This window comes from Cyprinodon variegatus, unplaced genomic scaffold (genome assembly GCF_000732505.1).
Source record: "Cyprinodon variegatus isolate N-32 unplaced genomic scaffold, C_variegatus-1.0 Scaffold1230, whole genome shotgun sequence".
In the NCBI taxonomy this organism is placed as follows: Eukaryota; Metazoa; Chordata; class Actinopteri; order Cyprinodontiformes; family Cyprinodontidae; genus Cyprinodon; species Cyprinodon variegatus.
Window position 1 is genome coordinate 30,215 of NW_015151683.1, and position 25,976 is coordinate 56,190.

Here is a 25,976-nt window from a genome sequence, read left to right on the forward strand (position 1 = left end):
TTTTGGAACCCTTTTACTGTAGCTCTAATGCTCTCTTTACGTTCATAGTCCTCCTGGAAGGTAAACTCTGTCCTTTTGCCTTCAATTAAACAAATCTTCCAATCATCTCTGTCTCGTTTCCCCATCATTGATGAAGTAAAGAATCCTTATAGCGTGATGCAGCCCCCCATCATGATCCATTGTGGGGATAGTGTGTTCAGGGAGATATATGTAACAATAAGTTCCTACATCAAATGATGGTTAGGAGCATGGTGGTGGCAGCTTTTGGGGTTAGAACATGTGACCCATCTATAGAGGACCTGATCTCCGATGCAGCTGTGCTTGGTTCAAATACTTTGCTTCATGTCTCCCCATTCTCTCTTCAACACATTCCCTATCTAATTTTAAATAAGGGCTGGCAGAGCCAAAAATCTGAAACAAAATGCTAACCAGAAGCTGGATTGCACTTGAGTTAAAGAGTTTAATTTTGGTCCCTTCTGACTCTCCATGGCCCAAGCAAAAATACACACAAGTCTTTTAATGACTGTTTGTTTTTTTGTCACTTTACATAAATGGCAGATTTGTAGAATAAACGTAATATTGTTCCAGTTAACCAATTCTTTCACCCAAGTCATGGGTTTCTGCAGCTCTTCCAGAGTTACTTTGCACCTATTGTCTGCCTACCTAAACACTCCTTTCCTTACATGTTAGGTTATTAGTTTAGGCATGGATGCTATGCATGCTGTTTTAAGTGTCTTACATTTATTTTCTGCTTGATTTCTGTCCACAACTTTTAGTTGGTCTCTCTCAACAATTTCCAATAGAATGCTGAGGAGTATTTTACTGTATTGTGACAAAATCTGAACAGAATCAAGTGAAGTAAATAGTTTGACAAGGTGCTGCATGCTTTCATTCTAGTCATTAATGATCCTCAGTGGATAGGAGTGCTTTTTTATGCTTTATTTCTTCATAAATAATTGATGCGATCATGACCTAAGAGATTCCTCTTCATTAGCACTTATTATGAGATGAAACGACCAGTCTGGCTGGCAAGCACAGGTCTACCAGCAATGACACATGAGCTTCTTTAAACCTGTTGTATAAGGCTGTGTTCTCATTGCAGTTAAGGAAATCGGAGGAGGACAAATCTTTGTGGGAAGAAAGGGAATCTGCACTGGAGCAAAAAATTGAGGAGAGCAATGAAAAAATCTTAAAGCTGGAGAATTACTGGCTGGAAGCCCAGGCTGTGTGCAAGAGTGTGAATGAGCAATTAGCCGAGAATCAGGCTCAGTATGAGGCCCTGGACAAGAAGTACAACAAGGCCAAAAAACTTCTCAAAGACTACCAGCAGAAGTGAGTTTAACTTATTTTTCAGCTGACATCTGAGGTTAGCTTTGCTTTTATTTAAAGAAAAAAAAAGGTGTTGTTTCAGTCGTTTTACAGTCAAATAAAACCTCTATTTGTTTATCAAGTAAATGTGTTCAGGGAACTACACTTTCTATATCATCAACAGGGAAATAGATTTTGTGAAGAAAGAGGAAGAACTGAAAAAGATCCTAGATGAAAAAGACAAGTGGTACAAGGAGCAGCTGGGGAGCTTACAGAACAGGGTAAGAGTCCAGGTCAGAGAGTAAATGTTTTTGCTCCTGTTAACCTGCTGTAGTCACTAAAATAAGCATGGCTACGGCTTTGTCCACAGATTGCTGCCCTGGAGTCCAGAGGTGCTTCAGCTGTGGAATGCCATAGTGGTCTGGACTCTGCTGCTGAAGAGAGACTTGGCAGACAGGACTCGGTTTCTAACTCACAATCTAATGATTCACTGTTAGGTACGGTGCCACACTAATATTAGAAACATAAATCAATGCGTTTTTATGTACACATAAAGGCCTTCGACACAAGCAGTTAACTTAAAAAATATCAATGTAACACAGATTCCACATTCAAACCATCTATAACAAACCCAAAGAAAATAAGCAGTCAGTTTAGAGCATGTGGAAAAGGAGCATTATTAACAGGTTTAAGCTTTAAAATGCAATTTACCCATCCTTTGGTAGCTTTGAGCCCTGATGAAAGTGATACTAATCACCTTTATGTCCATTAAATCATTAAGTGTTATAAAAGCAGGTTTTACCTAGATAAGTAGGCTTTATTGTTTACTTTGTTGGCTATGGTTTATGAGGTTCAGCATGTCTGTCCTTTTACCAGTACAGCTGAGCCCAGAATTATTCATTGACTGACTGATGCTAATGCAGTTTTAATCAGCTTAATGCTTCAAAAGATAACATCGCTGAAAAGATGAAATAAAAAAAAAAAAGGGTTTAATTTTATTTTTGCATTTTAAAAATTGTTTAACTTTTTAATAATAGTTTGAAAAATTTTGCATGTTTTGCAGCCAGCATTTTGCATTTTTCCACTAGTATACAGATAATGTATCTTTAGTGATGAAACTGAAGTTGAAAGACCACCTTGTCATTATGCTGAGCTTTAGCTCCCACCACATATCCTTTATGAGATTCAACTCAGGATGTAGACTGAGCCTCTAGAAAATGTTCATACTGAAGCGAGTTGATTCTTTTAAACATAGATTTGCTAAGGGTTTGAACAACTGTGGGCTTAGCTGTAGGTCGATGTTTTTGGGCCTTGGCTTACTGCATGTGAGCACCTGGGATAACAGCTGTCTGTTGTTTGGGCAATTCGCATTGTAAACAAAAACATGTAAATTGCTTTTTGCAGCTTCACAGGTTTCAATGTTGACTTCACACAGAAACTTAGACTATTGACAAACCCCAGCCCCATAACATTTGTATGCCATTTGTAGGCTACAGATAGGTCTCTTCTTTAAAGTAGAACTATAACACTTTACTCCTCATGCTCAGACTTAGTAGGGTCACTGCTTTACTGTAGTTTTAAAGCAGTTTGAGCAAACTCTTTGTGGTACAGTAGAGAGGCTTGGCTGAACTCAAAGCTGATTCAGTGCTTGTTTTTAATGAGGAATAGAGGGACGGTTAAATATTAAGTATATAGTGATCCCTTAATGTAATATTTTTTTTCTTTCTTCAAATGTTGTTATACTTGTAGCAAAAGTATATCTGGTTCAAACAGAAAGTTGATCATAGATTTTATTACTTTACATTAGATTAGCTTCTGTTGACGTTTATTAGATGCCCTTCAGCTGCAGGAACCTCTTATGGGAAGCAGAGAGTTTTAGCAATACGAGCATATCCAACAGGGTTTTTGAATTGTTTATTTTTTAAGGCACTCGTCAAATAAAAAAAAAAACTCAACGGGGCGTGCAGGCGGTGCAGTGGTTAGTGTGCAAGACACATGTACGGAGGCCTTAGTCCTCGACACAGGCGACCAGGATTCGAATCTGGCCTGTGGTCCTTTCCCCCATGTCTCTCCCTCTGTCTCATACCCCCTTTCCTGTCAGCCTACTGTGGAAAAAACGAACCACTAGTGCCATAAAAACAAACAAAAAAGAAACCCAAGCCCCTGTAACACCTTAACGATTTAGACCCGCGTATGCCTGACATACGAAAAATCTAGCAAAAACGCTGGCATACATTGGATAATTTATTGGTACGTTTTGTATAAGTTATGAGCACGCTGAAGTACGCTGAAACACGCTGGCACCGTTGACATACGGCAAGTAAATCGAGAAGTATGCCAGCATATGCTCATACGTGGGCCATAGGTTACAGGTAAGTTATCTGATTGTTGATATGCGTTAAGTGTTAGTCACTCATAAGTTATGGTGTCTAGCTTATCCAAAACCTATCAGTAACTTGTGCATAACGTATGCAAAGGTGAGTGCGATGGATCCTCCCTGCGTTCAAGCCCACAGCCAATAAACTTACTAGCAGACATGACGCTGAAACTGCTGTAACTGCAAACCCACTCTCTCTCTCTCTGTCTCTCGTTTCTTTCTTTTTCGTTCTTTTCTTTCTTTCTCTTTTTCTTTTTTGGCAGGCAGTAAACAGCAGCAAGGTTAATACTGCGATGAAAGAAATCTTTGCATTGCTGCCCACGTCAGGACACTGGCTTGGACATTTTATGAGCATTACGCTGCCGTCCGTTATGCATAAGTTAGGCTGTCGTTTGACATAAGTTTTGGACTAGTTATGAATACTCTAATTATACGCCCAAAATTGGAAAAAATACATAGTAAGTTCAGCGTATGCCAGCGTTTTAGAAGATTTTGGGACATCAAGCATACCCTGGCTAAATTGTGAAGGTGTGACAGGGGCTTCACTTGGGTTTTTACTGGTTAAATAAAAGCTAAATTTAAACAAATATTTTTTCTATTCGTTTTGTGACCTCTTAATATCCCTACAACAGCTAAGAGAATATTTTTTTTTTTTTAGCTACACATGTTTCTTTTGTCCATTTTGAAAATGAATATCTGTCATGTTAATCAGCTTAACTCAGAAAAAAATACTCTTCATTAGCTAATGCATTGAAGAGAGTTTCTTTTATTAAAGATGGAAAGATCCCAGTATTAGACACAGAAACACCCTAAAAAACATTTGGATACATTTTCTGACCTGCTTTCTAAACTGTTTGAACACCGATTAATTCAACTGACCTGAAACCTCAATGAAGTTTTAATTATCTGTTCTACCCTGTACCTTAGAGGGCTCAGCTTCCTGCTCAATAATCGTGACCTCGAGTAAAGATGTACTAAAATCAATATAAAAAAATATTGATTATTGCTGTAATGTGATTACATGATGTGTACTGATGACATGATGAAACTAGAGCTATTAGGCTGTTGATAGATTTTTAAATAAGATTTATTTTATTTAATCTGGTTATTTCTGTTTAATGATAAAGTTAGTTTGATCTGAATCATTTAGATTAAACACACAAACAGAAGAAATCTGTAAAGAGGCAAATCCATCTTTAATTGCACTGTGTTTATTTTCTGTTTTAGATCAAGACTGGACTGAACTGGTTCCTGAAACCAGGCTCCTGGACACCAGTGCTCAGCGGGCAAAATGCCGGCTGGCTCAGATGAGCAGGCGTCAGGCTCCGTCTCGGTCCAAATTGAAAGAAACCTTAGCCAGTCCATCTCGCCATTCTCAGGTCAGAAACTTAATTTATTCCATGTTTACCCAAATCAAAGCCAAAGTGCTCAAATTATAGGCCGCCCATCTAGAGAGAGTGTGAGTAGCACGCTCACAGTAAAGGTGTGACTTTGTGCTGAAACCTGTAGTTACAGCGCTAATCCTGATTTGCTGAGTTGATCAGCTGTTACGATTTTTTAGAGTAATATGAATATACCAGAAGGTTCTGTAATGGTAGAACTCCCTAGATGAATGTAGATGAAAACTTCAGCATTGTGACATAATCCAAACACTGCTGACCAGAGCTTTATGCTACATAAATAGCTTTTATTCTCTCTTCCTTGTATTGTCCTTGTTAATAATTAGCTCGGTCCCTACAGGAAACTGAAGAAGAGGACGAGCAGGAGGAGCAGGAATCTGCTGGGAGGCGGCGGTCAGTGCAGGAGAGTCTGGCCCTCCCTGTCAACGTCTGCTATCCTGGAAACGGACAGAAAGACATTCAAGGCGAGACCAGAGATGCTTCCAAGAGCAAAGCGGAGATGTCCAGTAGTCCATCTCTGTCACCATCGCTGGGGGATAGTATTGAAAGCAGTGGTAGTCCGTTGTCTTCCCCAAAACACACCTCCTCACCACAATCTCCCTCTGGTTTTATGCGAAACGCTAAGAAGAGGGAATCCAAAGGCAAAGGGAAGGAACTCAAAGGTACAGCAAAAGCAAATCTAACGTCTGCAATAGCAAAGGAGTTTTTCTTCTTGCTGAGGCTGTTGATCTCTGCTTCGTTACAGAGGAGCTCAGCGAGCCTTCTACTTCAAAACATAAGAGACGGTTTCCAGATTTTGGGCAAGTATTCTAGTTATCAACTAATAATGTGTAGCAAAGATCCCATATTTGGTTTTAAATGATTATCTGATCCAAGCAGAGGCCTTCGCAAGTCTGGTGGCAAAGGGAAAAAAGACAAAGACAAAGAGGCCATGAGAGCTTCTCTGGAGAGCAGGTACTTATTGGACTTCTTATATAGTTTCTTAACATTCTAATGTTTTCTAATTTAAACTGAACATACCAGTTCTTTAGTTGTGAATAAATTGAAACATGAACATTTTGTCTTTTAGCTATCAAGTTAAAAAAGTGAAACTTATATATTACTAAGCCAGTACACATGGATAGGCACTAAAGCCTCCACCGTCAGTTAACTGGGAAGCTGTATCATCTGATGTTTGCTCATTGTGTTTAATCAAGCCCAAAGCCGACAAGCTGAGTTAATTTTCCATCTGTCTAAAATGTAACAAATACTTGGTTTATAACCATGTTAATCACAAAGCTCACTTGTGGGGGCTAAGTGACATAATTTGTGGCTAAACCACGGAGGAAGATGATCTAAAGGTAACATTTAAAGCAAGCTAAGCTTTATATATATCCCAGCAGGGTCACATTCGGACAGCCCTTCATGCCATCACCATATTGATGCATGATTATAGCATACTTACATTTTCTGAAAACTTGAAAATTATTTCCATTCGTTTGGACTCAAAATCTTTTAAGTCAACTAAACTAAATACTTTTAATCTGTGCATTTGTATAATTCTCCATTATCCCGTTGGATCAAATTACTGAAAAGATGATGACCTTGCCACAAACATGAGGGGAATTTCTTTCAGCTTTTTGCTGAAATAACTGAAATAAAGAGGAATTTGATGCAGAGAAATATTTTTAGCTTATGTCCTTGATTCCAGATTTACATAACTCTTTTGTTTTTAATGACCTCTCACTACTAATCTGATGACCAGGGGGTCTGCAGAGTTACTAGAGGAATCCGGAGGGAACCTTTCTCCTGCAGAGTCGATGACCTCTGTCCCCACCTGTATGCCGTTCTCCTGGTTTGGAGACAAAGACAGGGACAGAGAGCCGTCCTCATCCACTAGCAGCTTGCCATATACTACAAATGAAACCAGCAGTGAGCAAAGCCAGGACCGTAGACATAAGGTATAACTGTTGCACGTGTATTTAGATCTGTGTTTCAGTGTTTCTTTATGTCAAAGAAAATAATTAAATCTATCTATCCATCTGCATTTTTATGTCTAAATATTGTCAGCATAACTATCCCAACATTTTGCCAGGATTACGTCCTGTTTCCTTACACTCCAACCCTTAAACTGTTCTGGTTGGGTCCGGTGGTGCTTTTCTGCACAGTTCCTCGTCAGTGTTCGGCATAATCTTTCCTTGGAAGATCTTGTTTATTTATTAATTAGATGCTTTGCCTTTTTTAAAAGGTTACTAGGTGAAAAGTCCTCACAGCATCAAGCTTATTTTGCAGTGATGTTGCATATCTACTGAGTGGAACGCCTGCCCATCATGCAGGCTTTGGCCAACTGCTGTTCAAACAATTGTCTTTTAAAAAGTTCAAGACTGGAACTGAAGCTATAAGAGTATATATCTGTGAAATGACTTCTGATTCTGTGGTTCTTTATTTTATTTTACCACCTTACTTTCTGATGAGTCTTCTTTGACCTTGTTTCCTTTAAACAGACAAATCTCTCCTGGTCCTCTTTATTCAGTCGCTCGTTAGATTTGGTACAGTATACACGTTTTTTTAAATCACTGCTTTGACTCAAAATCACTCAGTAGTGTTTCACTAACAAGCTCGATCCTTGATTAACTTCTCATATAGAACGTATTCCTGGAGTAATTCACTACTGGTTTTGTAGTGGGTATGTGGTAAAGTTTTAACACCTAATTAAACCCTTTTTTCCCTGTTTATTACATTTATTTTAAGAAAGACTTCAGACTTGTTGAAGAACAAACAGCCCAGCAATACTTTTATAGACCTAAAATGCTTAATTGGAAAATGCTATTAGGGATTCATGTGTGAATATTAGAACACATGTGCAGGCTTTAGATTTTTTAATTCTTTGAATGAATTACTTGTAAGAAATAAATTGGCCGTGTAGAAAACCTGCATGTCTGGTTGTTGTTTCTCTTTGTTTGAACTAAACAATCTGACCATCTCAGGAAAAGACTTGTAGAACCTTGCAAAATATTCACACCCCTTTACACTTTTTTTATATTTAAACCACAAACTTTGATTATTAATATTTTTGTAGAGCAACACAAAGTAGTGACTGTTTTCAAGCAGAATGTTTAACTCATTTAAAAACCTCGAATTGCATTAGACTGCCTGCAATTTGATGCTCCTAAATAGATCTACAGCAGCTGCCTTCAGAAGATGCCTTAAATAGTCAGTTATGTGCCCCTCAAAAAAAACCAAAACAGTTATGTTTATTTGTTAACAATTTGATAAATGAGCTTTTTGGGCTACAATAATAAAAAAAAATTCCAATTAAACACCATCTGTGTGAAAGTGAAAGATAGTTGTGGCAGCTTTTTGCTGTGGTAATACTGCAGTTTAACTTGCAGGAGTTTATGTGAGGATGGCTCGAGTGAAATTCAGGGCAATCCTGGTGTGGACGTTAACCCCCCTACAGGACCTGGACCCCTAACATCTAACCAACAAAAAAAAAAGTTGATTATAGTATATTCATGTGTAAAAATGGCCTGGTCAAAGTCCAATTCTAAATCTATTTAGACTCTATTGTAAGACAATATCGATCATCACATTTCAATGTTTAAAATTTTCCAAATGGATTAAAAACTTGATATCTTTGGCAAAGAAGAGGGTAAACTTGCACCAATTATAAAACTGGGTCTACAAAGAACTGATTCAGGAGGAATAAATAGAAATGTATAATGCTCTTTTTAGATATTTATTTAAACAAAAAGGTTTGCGGTTGCAACAGAACAAAATTTAGGAAAAAAAGTCCAAGAGGTGTGAATACTTCTGCAAGACGCTGTGCAACAGGCTATACTTACAACCTTTTTAAAAAATGAAATCTTTGTGGTTTAGCTATCTTTAGAAGAAAAAAAAAAAACATTACCCCATACCTGAATCTGGTTTATTTTTGGCGGGCTCTCATTAGCACTAGCCTTCCTCTAGTTTACAGGATCATCATCTAGCTTTGGTGGTGGATTTAGTTTTTAATTGTGCACCATAGACTCTGATCTTCCTTCCGCTCACAGTTTAAGGTCACAGTCATGTCTATGCTAGATAATCAGTATGCACTGCCACCACTGTAATTGCTCTTAATCATACATCAACGTGTTTTTGTGGCATACATCACTGCCGTCAGCTGTCATCCTGTTGTTTGTCTGCCTGTGGTAGTGAACAGAAGCTGGTGTTTGATGTTACCTTAGTAAATGCGTTCCTTCTTTCCCATTGTTCCAGAGTTTTTCAGTCATAGATGATTCTAGCCCTGCCAGCGCCAGTTCAGACATCTCTGGGTTAGTCGCTGAACCCAATCTGTCTGGGCGCTCACACACTTTAATCTTCTCTTCCAGCGAGGTGAGTGCTCTCCTTGTTGTGCAGTCACAAAAGCTGTGTGGGGACGCCTTGATGCACCTGAAAGGGGACATTCTCAAGCATGCCCTTTGAGCCTCGCCCCCTTTCAAAGCACACATTAAAACATGAATGGACAGAGGCTATGTGAGCGCGGCATGTCTGTCTGTTAAAGCCGGTTTGTTTTGTATCGCAGCAAGTCGCGTGGCTTAGCTTTTCATTAAGTTAGCCATGATTTTGATAGTGCATACTTCTGCTTTAGTGCAGCTGGAATCTCTTCTTCCTGTTTAGTGATGTTTCAGCTTTCCTCATGTTTGTTTGTCTCTGCGGCTCAGTGTGAAAACATCGACATGCACTACAGTTTTGGGATGTTTTCCTTTATATGCACGCTGGTTTTTCGTTTTTGTTCTCGCTTGGGGAATGTTTATCAGCTTCTCAATGCTGTAGGTTACGTTTTAAAAATGGATTGAAGTGAATTAGTATTTGCTTTGCAGCTTTTATGTTCCTTCACTCTAAAGGTAAATAATTTATTCTACCTTTTCAACATATTTACAGTCATGTTGAAACATTTGTAGTTTTCACACAAACCATCAGTACTTTGTTGGTACTTAAAAGCACTTTGGAGGGAATGTAAACAGTTGTACACTTTCAGTCAGAAATTTACTGAGACTCGTCTTCAACGATTGAATGTTTATTTTTAGGGGGATTTTATTATACAACTTCCATTAGTTTTAAAATCAGGAATTGGTGCTCCAGTAATAATTTGTTTCACTGTTGTAACTCATCCATATATGCTCAAAAATATTCTGTACACAAATCCCTTCTTATTTTGGTTAGATTTACGTCAGTTACAGAGAAACACATTTTTTTATCAAACCTACCACAAACTGGAGTAAGTTTGGCTGGATATCTAAGCCCTCATCAGAAAAGGAAATCCTTTAAACAGGTTGCTATTCAGTCCTGTTGGAACGAACTGTCTGGTCCAAATTTGAACCTTCACGCTGCTGAATTAAAGGAATAACTTAAAAGTAATGTTCTCTTTTCATTAGCCCCCTGCTTTGTGTAATATAAACACATCACTGGCAGCCAAACAATCCCCCAGCATGATGCTGCCATCACCATGGAGGACTGTTATGTCTAAAAACATCACCTCCAAATGTTGTTTTAGGCAAAACATTAACTGGTTTCATATTTAAAGGTTGGTTCTGTAGAAAGGCTTTTTTTTTTCTTGGTCAACACTTTTTAACACAATTTATGATTCATTGAGTGTTTGACTCTTGGCTTTTTTTTTCATCTGATGACCAACTTGTGGTTGGAAGGTAAACATAGATGTATTTTCTTTCTGACAGCACAACGACCCAAAACACATCAAAACATATAATTAAGCCTGCTGGTATAATTTGGACACCGTTTGGATTAGAGAAAATCTATAATTAAACGTTGGCACCTAGTTCTTTTTTTTAAACCCAATTGTAGTTGTTTGTTGTATAAATATTCCAAGCTTGGGAAAACAGAGATTCTAAGATGTCATTAAAGCCCCCAAATATTTTGATCTTGGCATCTATAATTACTGCCTGCAGACTGACTGAAAGTGTATATCTTACAACAATTCTATTTCTTTTTATATAAAGAAAACATCCTCTGTTGTAGAAAGCTAACAAAAATAGAAGTAGTGCTGACAGATACCAGGTGCCCAACTTTAAGATATATATATATATATATATTTATTATTATTATTATTATTATTATTATTATTATTATTATTATTATTATTATTATTATTATTATTATTATTATTATTATTTTTTTTTTTTTTTTTTTTTGGGGGGGTCTGGATTGGAATTAAAATAAGAAAAGGGAACATTATTCTCTATCCCATTGTTTAAAAATGTAACCATTCATCCATCCATGTATCAACATTCATCTATCTCTCTAGTATCCATACTTGTATATCTTTTTTCTGCCATATACTTGATCTCCTGAAACTAGATTTTTGCCTTAACTAAAGTTTTTTTTTTTAATTCTTTTTGCCTTAAAATTGCTTAAGTTTTATTGGAGCACAGTTAAATTCTTCAAAGATCAAAGCATTGGTCTAAGTATACCTTTATAAAATGTAATTTGGCTTNTTTTTTTTTTTAAATACAGACCTTGGATGATGAACCAATCCCTGTTGGAAAAGAATATCAGTGGCAGAACCGGCCCATCTCTGAGTGGACCCATCAGCAGGTCTGTCACTGGTTAATGGGCATGAATATGGACCAGTACACACCTGAATTCACTGCAAAGGGAATCGATGGCCAGCAGCTTCTGCACTTAGACAGTGACAAACTGAAGGTAAAAGAAAATTTTAAAATAAATCCAAGTAATAAAGAGTTTTTTTGTTTTTTTAACTTTTTTAGAAGTAGTAAAGAGATGTTTCTTCAAATTTAGATGCTGCCCCCTTGTGGCTATATATTTGCAACACACTGATTTAATAGCTTTTAGCATCTTTGACTTTTCTGGCTTATTGCAAAAGCAGGAAATTTGCTGACAAAAACACAGAAAGAGCCATGTTATAGTTTCATGAAGGTAGTTGAATGTGTGCAGTTTGTCTCTGTGTTGTAATGAAATTCTGCTTTGTCCCTTAAGGCACTTGGTGTGTCCAGTCAAAGTGACCGCTCTACTATCAAAAAGAAGCTGAAGGAAATGCGGAAGGCCCAGGAGAAGCTGGAAAAACAGCGAGAGAAAAGAGAGAAGGAGGGTCGACGCAGTGGGAGACTACCAGTCCAGGGTGACTCTATCTGCTGATCGGAGCCGTTTCCCCTGATTGAAGCCTTCCCTTGACTTTTAATCCTGTTCAGAACTTCAAAAAGACATTTGTTCTTCTTAATTCCATGATGTTTCTTCAAGAAAACCACAGTGGATAACACTGCTAGTTTGGCCAGCTGGGACTTCCTGTGTTTAACTTTTGTTATTATGTTTGGCCATTTTTTACCTGTGCAGCTGTTCCTATGCCTTATTTTTTTCCTCCACAATCCAGAGACACAAAATGAATGAACTAGAGTCTCTAAATGTCCCCTTGATTTAGGTTTAACTTTGATTATTTGTCTCTGACTGACAACCATCCTTCTGTGACTCTACAGGATAAATGGAGTTGATTCTAGGTCTTCTCAGACTCTTAAAGGACCAGAGGTGGTTCTTGATATTCTTAATATTCCTTTTATCACATGCATTAACTTTTTTTTTTAATGTTTGGTAAAAGACCAAGAAAAAAAAAAAAAGAGATTCTAACATTTTTACCACTTAAAAGATTGACACTATAATTAATGAGATTCATTTTCTATTATAATGTAGTTTTTGCAAATCATGCACAAATTGACTGATGGAAGGCAAATGTATGTGGCTTTTTTTTATATATATATACATGTGTGTACGTGTTGAAATGCTATGTCTGAGTATGTTCAGGTTTTGGCTGGAACACTTATTGTACAGTTCAGATAAAAGCACTATTAGTCTCTTAAGCGTCAAAGGGCAGCAAGGTTTTAAATGTATAAATATGTTTTATACATGTGCCTGTAAACTGCATTTTTACTTAAATTCCTTTTTTTATTTTTTACTATCTTAAATTTTTCTACTAAGTAGAATATCCAAGCTATTTTTCTCTTTATGGCTGAAAGGAAAGAACTGAGATTATTACCTAGTAGGGACCAGGTGAATGCTGCTGCTGGGTGCCTGACTCTGTTTGGTACCAGGATGCTCTGTAAAGTGATGAGGACCTGTTCATCGATTGCCGTTTCACATGTGACTGCAGGGCTAAACGAAGAATATTCACCTTGAAACCGAAGTGCTTTCTTAATTCTTAAATCTAACCCCAAGTTTGTTTGAAATATTAAATGTTAGACCAAAAGAAAACAATGTTTTCTAAACTCAGTGAATCTAATCTTGGTACATGCAGCATCAATAAACTAATAATCACCTCTTATGGTATGTATTGCATTTTTATGACTTTTCATTCTAAATTAGGAGTCGGTGTGTTATAAACATGGTGACATGTCCACCTCTGGTGAATTTCGTTTTAAATGACCATAGCAATGTAATTTACAAGGAAAGTGCACCCAGAATACCCTGAAATGTGTGGTAAGAGACCAATAAATGTGATCCAAGCTCATCTTATAGGTGTAAGCCAGACCATTAGCAGCCATCCACAGTTCAGCTTTCTAATGACCCTTTTCCACTCTGTTAATAGGGTTTTAGTTTTGTTACCATTACAAGGTACCAGCCCCAATTTTAGTACCGTCCTGGTTGGGGTTTCAAGAGGTCTTCTGCAATGTTAGACAGCACAGCTTAAAAAAAAAAAAAAATGAAGCCCTGGAAAAAATAGGCAGTCCAATATTGAGGGGCACACATTTCTGTTTTTGGTGGCTGATTTAAAAAAATAAAATAAAAAATGATCCCATGAGGTCATCAAAATTCTAAAATGTTTGGATTTGTTTATTATTCCCATATCAACTTTAGAAAGTACTTTGGTCCTATAGTTGTTTAAAGTGCTGTACAATGTATCTATGTATAATATATACTCAGTGTATATACAGTTCTTAACTGTAATTGGAAGAGGGACCTGGAATAAGTAATCCAAAACAAAAAAATAAAAAGAAAAGGGAATTTCCTTTTTACAAAAACTAATTTCCCCTAAATTTGTGGATTTATTTGGATAAAGAAAGACTTTCCAGAATTTTTTTTATTATCTTGCAATCTTTGGCTCAGTAAGCTTCACCTCCCTTAAAGATAAATGTTTCCGAAATTATCTAATAATTTTTTAGAAAATGTTTCAGTTCTACTGGTAAGGGTTACTGTTTTCTGTCAGCCTCATTCAGAGCAGTCAGTTCTACCCATAAAGGGTCATGTTACTTTACTCAGAATCTTACTGTAGAAACAAGTACCAAGCTTTGCTGCCAACATTAAAACTGCATCTTTGAGTTTGAAACAACATCTATAGTAATCTTTTTTTAAATAGAATAGGTGGGAATCATTGAGACAACCTGAGAGCAGCACATACTTTAGATTATCTGACAAGGGAAGATTTAAAATGGACTTTAAAAAATAATGCACATGCAACCACAGAGGTTTTTAAGTTAACTCACAAAATAAAATACTCATTATATAAAGTAGGATTATTAATACCCTATATATATTAAAAGCAGAAGCTTAATTTTTAATACCCTATATATTTTAAAAGCAGAAGTTTAAAAATAGAACTCTTCAAAATAAAAGTTTACCTCTACAGCACTCAGTACACCAATAACAGGTACATGAATTGAATGCTTAGCCTTTCAAAAAACTAACCTCACACTCATAAAGTAAAGGTTTATGTAGTTGTTTATTGGAAGAATATGTTCCAACTTACAACTGTATTTTAACCAGTTATATATATATATATATATATTTTTTTTTTTAAGTTACCTCTTCAAGATAAAAGCCTTACATAAAGTTACTAGAGCTAGGTTTCCCAAACATTTCACCCTGTGTCCCAAAATATAATACAGACTGGCGTCTGCCATCTTATTTCACTTCATATTTATATATAGTGAAAAATTTAATTCATTTTATATACATTTAAGAATTTTAAATGTCATTTTGATTATATGATACATTAAATTGTATATTTTATGGTTTCATGCTGACTCACGTTTACTTATTTTATTATGTATTTTGGTCCGCTATATACTTCTGGAACTACATCAAGATAGTTACAAAAAAAAAAAAAACCAAGGAACCCCCCGGGGGGTTGGAAAAAACCCGGTAAAAGAATTTGTAAATACATAAACTTTTCCAAGGAGTGAGATTTTTTTTTTGCATCCTTTTCATATTAAAAAGCTCCTCAGTCCTTTCCTTTTTACATCTAGATTCTAGACAGTCCTTTGAAGAATCTACAAATCTACATATATCATAAGCCTGGTTTTAAAGGTCATATATCTTGCTTTTTAGCCTTTCAAAGTCACCTATAGGCAAATACATATTGAAATAATGCTTTAAGAGTTGTGTGGGTATCACTATGAAATTTAATTTTTTACCCAACACCAAAAAAAAGCTTCAAAAAGAGAAACAGACTCTCCACATCTTGGTGCCGCCCATTTTGCAACATATCACAACACTTTGGAGGGCTCAAGGCCAAACAACAGATGTTCATGACGTAGATTTAGCAAAAAAGGGCAACATTGCTGCCTGTGCAGATTAGCTGATAAAAGAGCTACTCAACATTTAAATCATTAGTGTTCTGTCTCACAGAGGAACCAGTTATTGTAGATGCATGAATTAAATGAAATACCCCTCTGTGTGATCTGAAGGATTAGCATAACTTGGTTAAAAGTTACTTCTTCATGATATAGTCCCTTAAAGTTAAATAAAACTAGCTGATTTGTGCAACTTTTTACTGCATTAACAGCTATGAAACATCTAAAAACAGACTTAAGCATTCAATAACAATCATTTGAAAATAATTTATTCAAGCTTTTGCCCCAACATTGCATCATAAATATATAACATTCTGGGAAGCTTCCAGAGACGCTTGACCTTAATGCCCTAAACAGTCCAAGAAAGTGGAGTGTTTCTGCCTGTTAAAACAAAAACCTGAAGCCTTGTTTACATCAGTATCTGCCTCCATCTACTCTGTTTGCATAGAGCATTTTATACAAATAAATCCATTAAACCCTAAAGATAAGTGCTTATAGTGCAACATGTCAACAGTGACCTAAATCTAATACAAACACAGCACTCTGCTGCATCATATTAAGTTATACATGACAGGATGCGCACATGATCTCATTAAAGGTGCTAAATCTTGGCTGAAACAACAGAACATCTCAAAGGACACCAATAAGTCCTCCAGAAATGTTTGCTAAAACTTATAACAGCTTTCAGATGGCAGTTTTTGTTGTAACAAAGGAAACAGCCGCAGGTTTGCTTAATAAACTCCGACAAAAAGGATTAAACTTAAAATAAATCGCCAAACAACCCAAAAAACTATTTACATCAATATAATTTTTTTTTTTTGCCTTATATGACAAATGCTACTCACATTTCAAAAAGCAATGAAAAACTACAAACTTAATAAACTCAAAACTAATGAAGCCATTTCAGAGTTAAACTATAAGCGACTATATTTATTCCCACCAGGATAAAATACTAAATGTGACGCCCAATACTGAAAGAGCAAAGAAATGACTTCCAACCCCATCCACGTCAGTACAATTGGTAGCTTCTTTAAAATATATGGCACAAAACATCTCCCATTATCCTACTTTCATCTTTAAATACACCCTCACACGGTTGTTGACAATAAGCTTTTCTGCAAATTCATTCACTTTTTAGGATCAGAAACTGCGAAACGTTGTCATGTCCTTGGGCTCCTTGCTAGGGACGCACCAATCATCAGCCTCGTGGATCGTCTTGTAGTGCTTCCAGGCTGACTTGTTGTACACAGGAAGCCGCTCGATTGACTCTGTGGAGAGCGCCTGGAAGAAGACAAAGGAGGAATCTGCTGAATCTTATTCGGCGGCAGAAACGGAGACTGCTGTGCTGTAAACTCAGTTACCCGTATGTAGATCACTGCATCGGTTCCATATCCCTCCAGAGAGTAGAGCTTCAGGTCCCCCTGAAAGTAGCGGGCGTAGAGTCGAGAGATGGGCAGGCCGTAGCCGTAACCAGCCTGGAACCAAAAAATGACATTGCATTTAGAAAAATCGAAAAACTTAAAATACTCGATTCAAAGGTTCTGTCTAGTTTTATTATGATCATACATAAAGGAACATTTTTTCCTTCCACTATTTTATAAATTTTTTTTTTTTTTTTATTCACCATCTTATTTGGGTGATTTCTATGCTGATTAGGGCTGGGTAAAAAAAATTGATTCCTTTACATTTTTGCAAAATCGATTTCTAGGAAATGAGATCGATTCGTTTTATAGTGACCCGCGTGACGTTCACATTCAAATAAGCAGGAAAGATGCTCTCAAGATGACTTCAAGCCAGACAGCTGCAAATATAGCCAATAGGTTGACTGAAGACATTAATAAATGTGGGCTGACCAGCAAACACCCTGTAGTTCTTACAGACAATGCTGCAAATATGGTTTGTCTGTGTCACGTCTGCTTGATCGTGTGAGGCTTCATTTTTTCACTTTTCACAAACAAGGTTGCACTTTTGAGACAGTTCTGTTCACATCTCAAGTTTAAACTGTCCGATTTACAAGTTTGCACTTTGTGTTGAATATTACAGGAAATAAATTAAATACATGAGTATTTCGAAACAGTTGAACCACTTTCATTGTAAAAACAGATTGAATCGAAATTAATCGATTCAGAGCTGTATGAATAAAAATCGAATCGATTCAGGACTTTGGCGAAAATACCCAGCCCAAGTGCCGATCATACGTTTTTCCAGAACAGTGAAAAAAAAGTTGACAAAAAGCTGTCAACAAAGACCAGTAGCAGACATGCGCCTATGAAAGAAAACAGAACTGATCGCGCATTTTTAGGGAAAATGAAGAACCCTGCTCGGTACGATTTAGTGAAGGAAAATAGCAGCCAGAGCTGTTAATTAAAGGTACTTGTTGACATGATCATCAGTACGAGCAAACCAGTGTTGTAATATATAGTTAGGGAGGAAAAAGATTAAATCAGATTGGAAGTTTATTTTTTAAAGTTCTGAAAAGTGCTGGTAACTATCTGCAGTGGCTATTGAGAAAGAGGTGGGGAACAACCTGGACAGGTGGCCAATCTATGACAAAGCACCCCACAGATATACATACACCACCTCAGATTAATTCAGAGAGGCTGAGTGACCAAAATGTAACTGAGCACCTGGAGAGAGCATGCAAACTCTGTGCAGAAAGAGTTGGCATTTTCCTGCTGCAAGGAAACAGCTACATTTCTGCATACTTATTTTTTTTTTAAATTGAAAATGTTTGTCCAATTTTTTTAAGTTTTGAAGCCGCAATAATTAACACATAAAATATTGTGTGCTTCATTTATGACAATAGATAATCATAGTTGGATAAATGCTGAGAGAAATTAGAACACTTCCAGGACCTTCAATTCAGTTGAAGACTATTTACAAAAACAAAAATGTAATGACCTTGGTTTATTTGGAAGAGCTGTTTTTTCACATTTAAGATTTCATACTGTAGAGGTACAGCTTAAATTTAGAAAGTATAATCTGAACTCTTGGAGTTAAGGAGAACCAAACCACTGACTGCAAAGCACGGTGGTGGCGGGGTGATGATTATATCCGATTTTGTCACCAGAGAACCTGAATATATATTATTTTTTTATGATTTCATTTATCATCACTATTTCTCTATTTAAACAACACAATACAAGCATAACATTTTTTTTATCTTTGTGTTTCTGACCAGAGGAGCTGCTCGGGAGCCGTCGATACTGGGCCGTGGAGCAGTGGAGTACGTGTAGGTGAACAATCGGTCTATCTTACGGAGAGGCACACCACCGCCACGGTCACTCACCTGAAACAAAACACAAGATACACGTACCAACCAAAGACATGAGCAAACTATAATCGTAAGCATTGCTGGTTAAGATGAAACCAGACTTGATTCAGTCTAAGTAACTTCTAATAAAAAACAGTTTGAATTTACCTTGACAGTGAGATCCTCGGATCCCAGAGCAACCTGTGTGTGAATTGGAGGATACTCCATCGAATCTCCATATAACTCCATGGTAGCCCGCATGGCGTTCTGCAAAGAGCATTACAGAAAGGTTTGACAACCCTCCAAAAAAACATACCAAAGAGAGGAGTTCAGGCAGAAAGGCTCACCTTAAACAGTTCAAACACCATGTGGTACAGATGAGATGGAACATAAACCACAGTGACGGGTTTGTCTTCATCTTTGGCTGAAGCCATAAACAATACCACTGAATTCAGATGCTTAAACTGGACTCCTCTAGTCAATACTTACTGACAATTCAAATTTAAAATATAAACTATTTTTAAGAAAATAAAAATCATATTTAAACATATTACCATTAAATTCTTCCAACACCAGCTCAGGCGAGTTCATGTAGTACCGGTCACAAAGGTGTCTCGCATTTTCAAAGGCATCTACAAAAAAATAATTGTTTCTTTTTAATTATGAAAACACTGAAGAGTCTCTGTAATAATGACATAAAAAGCTCTAAAGCACCTCTGATAACCTCACTGACACGACAGTGAGGATCGATGCTGCCGATCTGTTTGGGGTGTGCAGGATTCACCTTGACCTTCCCACCGAACAGGAGAGCTGCACACAACAGAGAGAAGAGACGATTATCTAAGAAGGAAACAATCATTAAATATTAGAGTATATGACGCACAGGAGGAAGAATTAAATCCAGATTTGGTTTGGATTTATAATCTTCAATAGCAGAATTTGACTACTTTATGATGACAGGAGAGAAAATGTTTCATTTACATGAACACACTTGTGTTCCCTATAATCGTCGTCTTCCCCAACCTGTTCCATGTTTTGCCACAGAGAACCACCAACCTAAATGCATTTCAGAAGGATTTAATGTGGCGACAACAGACAGCCCAGGTCAAGATTAAGGGTTCAAGGTAAGAACACTTTGGGAGAAAAGGTTCAGATGCATAAGGAGGTTTAGTAAGTAAGTAAGTCATTGTGGCAGGATGTGGTTTAGGGTTCAGGATAGAATAACTCTCTTCACATAGAGTGTTTGCCTAGTGGTCAGAGCAGTGCGCTTATGCTCTGAGAAGGTTGCAAGTACCCGGATCAATCCCCACAGCCTGGACTTTGGGTTCCTAAGCAAAAATTTAAACCCCACACTGCTCCTGGGGCGCCGCACAATGGCAGCCCACTGCTTTCCGAGGGGATGAGTCAAAAGCAGAAAGTGAACTTCCCCAATTATTGGACAATAAATGGATTTACATTTAGTTCTTTTAGCTCAGCACATCTCCAAGGCTGCTTTAGCACATTTCTGATAGTTACCCAGCAACAAGGCAGTAAGGCAGCAACAAGGCAGTAAAGTAGGTATTTAACCATTAAGCTAAACTCTGATAACAGAGAACAGCTATAAGGCCCATCTGCCTTATTAATGCGCTTTGTTATTTAATTAGAAATTAACAGCATCTTTAATTTAATTTACCTAACTAAACATGGAAAGAATCAAACAGATAGTGATACATTTTTTTACAATAAATCTGTTAAACCGGTAAAGATCCGTATCAACCCATATTCAGATCAAATTGATTTTCTAAAATTAGATACAGATAGAAGAGGAAAAGCAGGCTAAGCAAGAAGAAAGAGCTGAAGTAACCATGGGAAGATTAGTAGAAATCAAATATGTTTTTTCATAACACTAATTATACTGACTTCCTCCAGGATTTCCCATTTGGGCAAATAATAATCCACAGATTCAAACTGCGTATATAGATAAAATGCAAAAGGTTAAGGTTGATAATATTCTGCAGACACATGGGAGAAGATTCAAGGAGAAGAATTAGTGGAGTTTTTAAATCACAACATGCAGAATTAGCTCAGCTGGTCTCTCTAAATCATCCCCAGTGTCTCTGTTTCCCCTCAGGACTCTGAAAGGTCAAACAGCTACACATAACGGATGAATGGAGTTATGGTTATTTAGCAACAGAAATGTGCCCAATCTACTGTTAGTTTGATTCACACACCATAGGAAGTGAATTGTTTCTTAGACTTAGATGACTTTTATCGAAGAAATTTCGTTTAGCACAGCTTTTCAGACAGTTAAGTGCAGTGATCAGATGTAAACAGTGTAGGAAAAGAAACATGGTGCAAAAAACGCATTGATATGCTGTTTATTACAGCAGCGTAATAATCACCTAATATGCACTTTTACCTGAACTTTGTTCTAAATGACTTTTATTCATTTCAAAATGAACCTAACTTGCCTCCAAAAACATGCTCTCCTGCTACAAAGAGACACTGGATTTTCAGAATAAAAGCACTAAACTAAACTCTAATCCCTGAATGATGCCTTGCTCACTGAGGGGGGGGGGACAATCTCAGAGCAATAACTGGCATAAGAAAGAAAACATAAGAGTATTTTTTTTTCTTCCTTTATATAAATAAAAGCATTTTCTGTTCAAATTTTGTTTGAACATGTTGGACTGAATTAATGTAAAAGTGCTAAATTAGATCTTATAAGCTGAATTCAGGAAGTAAACCCCAGATGTCCATCGATACAACTTTTCTAATACAATATCGATATTGCAGCTTTGAGAATTGCCCGATACCAATATTGAGCCAAGACGATATTAGCACCAAATATAGCTTTAATTACTTATTTGATACTGTAGAATGGTATGAAAGGCTTGATCAAATAATATTACTAAAGCAGGGAACATAAGTCAACAAAAGCAAAAGGTATGAAAACAACTGACCCATGTAAAATAGACCATATTAGTTACAGAAACTTTTAACAGAATCAAATTGTTTCTAGAAATAATATTGAAGATTTTAGGTGCTGGTAGATAAAATCTGATATTAGATTTCCGGCTAACATTCGACCAATATCTGCATCCCTACCTCCAACTTTGTGAGAATGTTTATTTATTGCAATACAAATTAGAGACTTGACCTCTGAGAGAAGAAGAACAAAATGTAGATAAAGGAGGGTTTCAAAACAATCTTTTTTTTATCCATTATATCTCTTCAACTAGGCTTGAAGAAGCTACTTTATCGCTTGTAGAGGCAGATAAGCAACATGTTGCAGTATGTTTATCACTAAGTTTGGGGGGGGGGGCTATTGTTTTGCCGTCATCTGCAGAGGTAGACATTTCAGAAATGGCTGCAGAACCTCTGCACCTTGACTAAAATAGCTCCCTGCTGCACTGCTAATGAACAGCTAAATAAATGAATAAAAACCAGCAACTGTTCTCACTGTGCTGGTTGAGCAGCATCCTGATGGAGATCCTGCTCATGTAGAAACGATCCAGGAAATACTGAAGGTTCTGGCTGACCACCGGGTCTGTGCCGTAGGTCTCCTTGTACTCCACAACCCCCTGAGCCATGGTGGGGATCACATCATTGTGGCGGTTTCTAATTCTTATCACAGCATCTGTGAAGCTAAGCAGAGAGAAAACATTCAGTGAAACTAGACTGAGAGAGCAGAGCAGTTTTTCCATTGGCAAAACTCACTCATAGGTGACTTTCTCATCGTCTGCATTTTTATCTTTGAACTCCAGAATATCCTGAAAGCTCTGCATGTACCTGAAACGGGACATAAAATCACTCACTGCTGGTTGCAGAGGTGTTTTCTAGGGGGGGGGGACTGGCCTACCAGCTCTGGACTAGTCCCACAGATGGAGTCCTCAGCAGGTTGTCTGGCAACAAGTTGATCTCCTTCATAATGTTGGCCAGCCTCACAGGAAGCTCCTGTCTGAGAAAGGCGAAGGAGGTTTTCTCACACGCGTTTTCTGAGCCTGGATGAAAAACGGAGAGAAGACCAAACGTCATTAAAGTGAAATTGGATCTATTTTTTTTGCAAAAAGAAAGATTGAAAGAGGAAAACTCAGAGTCAACAATACATAAAAAGGGCATCAGAATGACTTTGCACACATTTGAGCATTTAGTTCCTCTACAGCTTGAACACAAACCAGATGACATCTTTATTGCCCACGATGCACATTAATCTGTTTTCATATTTCCTGCTATAATAAGAATTAGTCAAACATCAGGGACTATAATGCCAAAATATGCACACAGTTTTAACTTCTAATTTTAATGCTGGAAATTGATTTCTAATGTAAAACTATTCTGATAGTGCAGCATGCAGTTATTTTCACTTCTGCCAAACTTTGTATAGCAATAACAATACTGGAAAAAAAATATGCACAAAATTATTATTTTATTCCTCAGTGAAGATCATCTGTCAGATTGTAACGTTGTTATAACTATTTATGAGCCATTTAATGGATTAAACAGGAACAAATATCAAACAGTATGTGATGTTCTGAGATCAATTTACTTTACAAAATAAAATGATGCACTACTTTGGGAAGGTTTAGCACATAAAATCTCAATCAAATATACTGAAGTGTGTGGTTGCAGTTCAATTGCTTTTAAATACTTTATTTTATTTCAAAGCTGCTGTGCAGCTCTTACCAAAATCCAGAAACTGCTTCATTGAAAGCGGGGAAGGAGAGAACCTGGAATAAAAGTCGATGTCCTTCCCAATGGACACGCTGCTCCTCAGGAACCTCAGCAGCCTCATGATGACGCCTCTGTGAACCTGCTGGAGTTAAGATGAGCGGCAGAAAGCCTCTTTATCCGCCTCACACAGCCGGGTTTGGGCTGAGAAGACACTCGCTGAAATACTATTGTTATGATTTGACTATCAGGCTTCTTAATTTAGTTTCATTATCCACAGCTCCATGCACTCTGCTATGCTTTGGCATCGTCCTATATTTGATGTGGTCCTTCTCTGCTAAATCTTCACGGGCAACTAGATCAACAAGCTAATCCGAAGAGACATTTCAAAGCCAAGAGGCTACCCCTCCTCATTTGTCTTGTCTTGTTTTGTGTTTAATGGCGGTTGGCAAACAACTTTTCGGTGCGCTTACCGCCACCAATTGGTGAGGAGTGTTAATCAGAATACTTATATTTATTTATCTATATATCTCTATCTACAATATTACTTTACAAATATTAAATTCTCATAATTATTCCTGTTATCATTAAATATTTTAATAACTATTGATAAAAATTATTTTTTTTTTTTTTACTTTTTCCTCCTCGTTTGGTTCTTTCGATGCTTTATTTACGTCGCTGGAAACAAAAGTCAAGGCAAATTACCGCCACCTACCGGACTGGAATGTAGGGAAAGTTACTCCACAGATTGGATATATAAATACGAGATGTTTCTTTCAAGCTGTTACACAGGAGCTGTCTTTACCCTGCTAACCAGAACAAGATGAGATATATTCAGGCGATTGACCCACATTTTACATACTGCAAAGAGAATCCAGAAACTCATTTATTTTGCAGTTGCAAAGTAACAAGAAACCTTTGAAAGGTAATAGTATATAATTATTTTTAACATCGATGCTGATTTTTCACTATCTTATAAACTTTTATTTTTGATTTTTTTTTTTTTTTAGAGGAAAAACTTAATATAAATAGGAGACAATTAATCTAATAATATTTGGCAAATTGCAAATATTTTTTTACCTTTTTTCAAATATTGATTGAATAAATCAAATTATATTTATCTACTATTTCTAGAAGTACAAACAAAAAAGCTATAAATAAACATGCATATCTTAAATTAATCAATTTATTTAATTTATCATAATGTCTATTTTTTATATTGTTATTACTCTGCATTGAATGTAGATATACTATCCCCCTGATATTCTTTGTTATGTGTTCTGTGTTCTCTGTGCTCCCTTGTTTTATGTTTATCTTTGTAAGCAAATATGTTTATCAATGATATATATATATATATATATATAAATATAGCAATTTGTTGATCTTGATACTTTATGTCATTATTGCCGGCTACATCCTTATTACTATATTTCATCAATAACTCCATTTATAAATAAAGATGCACTTGCTACCCTCTCACCATAATAAATGCATCAGGCTGTGGGTTAACTTGAGTTTATTTGACTTGGAACAGGACATACAGGATTTAAGATCCTGCTTGTCCTGCAGACAAACATAACTACGCATCAACAATAGACTGATGAAGATATTCTACTATAAGCAACGCAGTCAGGAAAGAATGGATTTTCAGTATTGATAAAAAAAATGAAAAACCTCATTTTAAATCAATTATGCTCTTGGAAAACTGGGAAACACAGTGAATCATAGTAGTTTAACCAATACAGTAGAGACGGAAGTATTTTTTTTTTTTTATAAAGAATGGAGTAAGGAGAAAAGTTGGCTCTGAATAATTAGTTTGGAACAGTCTCCTAAATGATGTGAAGTTAAATGGTTAAATAACTAGAAAGGCAGGTTTACAAAGTTCAGCACCACTTTTATTGTTTTTTGTGATCCTTTGGACAAAAAAAAGGTAGATATTTTTTCAAAGGCACCATATTTATTGAATTCTTGTCATCAATTTCTCTTTGAGTATATAAACACGTTTTCGTTTTCCTGAATGTTGAGTGTAAGGCAGTAGGATATGGATACCAGGACATAGTGGAGTTAAAGGAAATGAAATGACAGATAAGGCTGCAAAGGAGGCTACCACATGAGAAGCCATCGATGTGTCAGTTAAAATTAGTAAGATGGAAACAAAGAGCACCATCAAACAGAGACTGAAGAAAAGGTGGCAAGAGCAATGGGAAGAAGAGAGGAAAGGATGGTGGTTTTACATGATTCAGAGGAGAGTGGGAGAAATTAGATGTGCAGGGAGGAAGAGAAGAGAAGAAACAATTATATCAAGATTTAGATTTGGGCACACAGGATTAAACAGTACTTTATCCAAAATAGGTAAACATAACACCGGCAGGTGTGAATGCTGTGAGCAACAAGAGACAATTGAAAATTTTATGGTTTACTGTAAGAAGTAT

General features: G+C 36.7%; 2 protein-coding genes across 5 annotated transcripts in view; one reads left to right on the forward strand and one right to left on the reverse strand.

Moving 5' to 3' along the window:
* The window catches only part of LOC107102280 (neurabin-1-like), a 34,454-nt gene extending 20,705 nt beyond the window's left edge, over window positions 1–13,749 (forward strand). Inside the window, exons 9-20 of one of the 4 annotated variants that reach the window (XM_015401517.1) lie at window positions 1,103–1,332; window positions 1,493–1,589; window positions 1,679–1,805; window positions 4,913–5,064; window positions 5,426–5,747; window positions 5,831–5,885; window positions 5,965–6,039; window positions 6,830–7,025; window positions 7,569–7,613; window positions 9,322–9,438; window positions 11,578–11,766; window positions 12,061–13,749. In XM_015401517.1, the coding sequence (XP_015257003.1) occupies window positions 1,103–1,332; window positions 1,493–1,589; window positions 1,679–1,805; window positions 4,913–5,064; window positions 5,426–5,747; window positions 5,831–5,885; window positions 5,965–6,039; window positions 6,830–7,025; window positions 7,569–7,613; window positions 9,322–9,438; window positions 11,578–11,766; window positions 12,061–12,219 (1,764 nt within the window). In that variant the 3' untranslated portion in view covers window positions 12,220–13,749. The remainder of the gene's footprint in view (window positions 1–1,102; window positions 1,333–1,492; window positions 1,590–1,678; window positions 1,806–4,912; window positions 5,065–5,425; window positions 5,748–5,830; window positions 5,886–5,964; window positions 6,040–6,829; window positions 7,026–7,568; window positions 7,614–9,321; window positions 9,439–11,577; window positions 11,767–12,060) is intronic. The other 3 variants (XM_015401519.1, XM_015401518.1, XM_015401520.1) reach the window with 3 other exon arrangements.
* A 2,144-nt stretch (window positions 13,750–15,893) lies between these two features.
* Window positions 15,894–23,972, reverse strand: pdk1 (pyruvate dehydrogenase kinase 1). The gene is made up of 11 exons (XM_015401515.1): window positions 23,560–23,972; window positions 22,736–22,877; window positions 22,594–22,665; window positions 22,337–22,521; window positions 19,609–19,704; window positions 19,449–19,526; window positions 19,242–19,318; window positions 19,063–19,161; window positions 18,820–18,930; window positions 17,003–17,116; window positions 15,894–16,922 (listed from the first exon to the last, which is right to left on the reverse strand). Exons 1-11 carry the CDS (start codon window positions 23,666–23,668, stop codon window positions 16,782–16,784), a joined length of 1,224 nt encoding a protein of 407 aa, XP_015257001.1. The 5' UTR covers window positions 23,669–23,972; the 3' UTR covers window positions 15,894–16,781.
* Window positions 23,973–25,976: the final 2,004 nt, after the last annotated feature.

What these genes read in the sequence shown, in the direction of transcription:
- pdk1 (XM_015401515.1), bottom strand. Translation starts at nt 23,668, where the DNA reads ATGAGGCTGCTGAGGTTCCTGAGGAGCAGCGTGTCCATTGGGAAGGAC. An exon ending in GATGCTGCTCAACCAGCACA is followed by an intron (nt 19,705 to 22,336) that starts GTGAGAACAGTT and finishes TGTTGTGTGCAG; the next exon opens with CTCTCCTGTTCGGTGGGAAG. An exon ending in TGGTGTTTGAACTGTTTAAG is followed by an intron (nt 19,162 to 19,241) that starts GTGAGCCTTTCT and finishes TGCTCTTTGCAG; the next exon opens with AACGCCATGCGGGCTACCAT.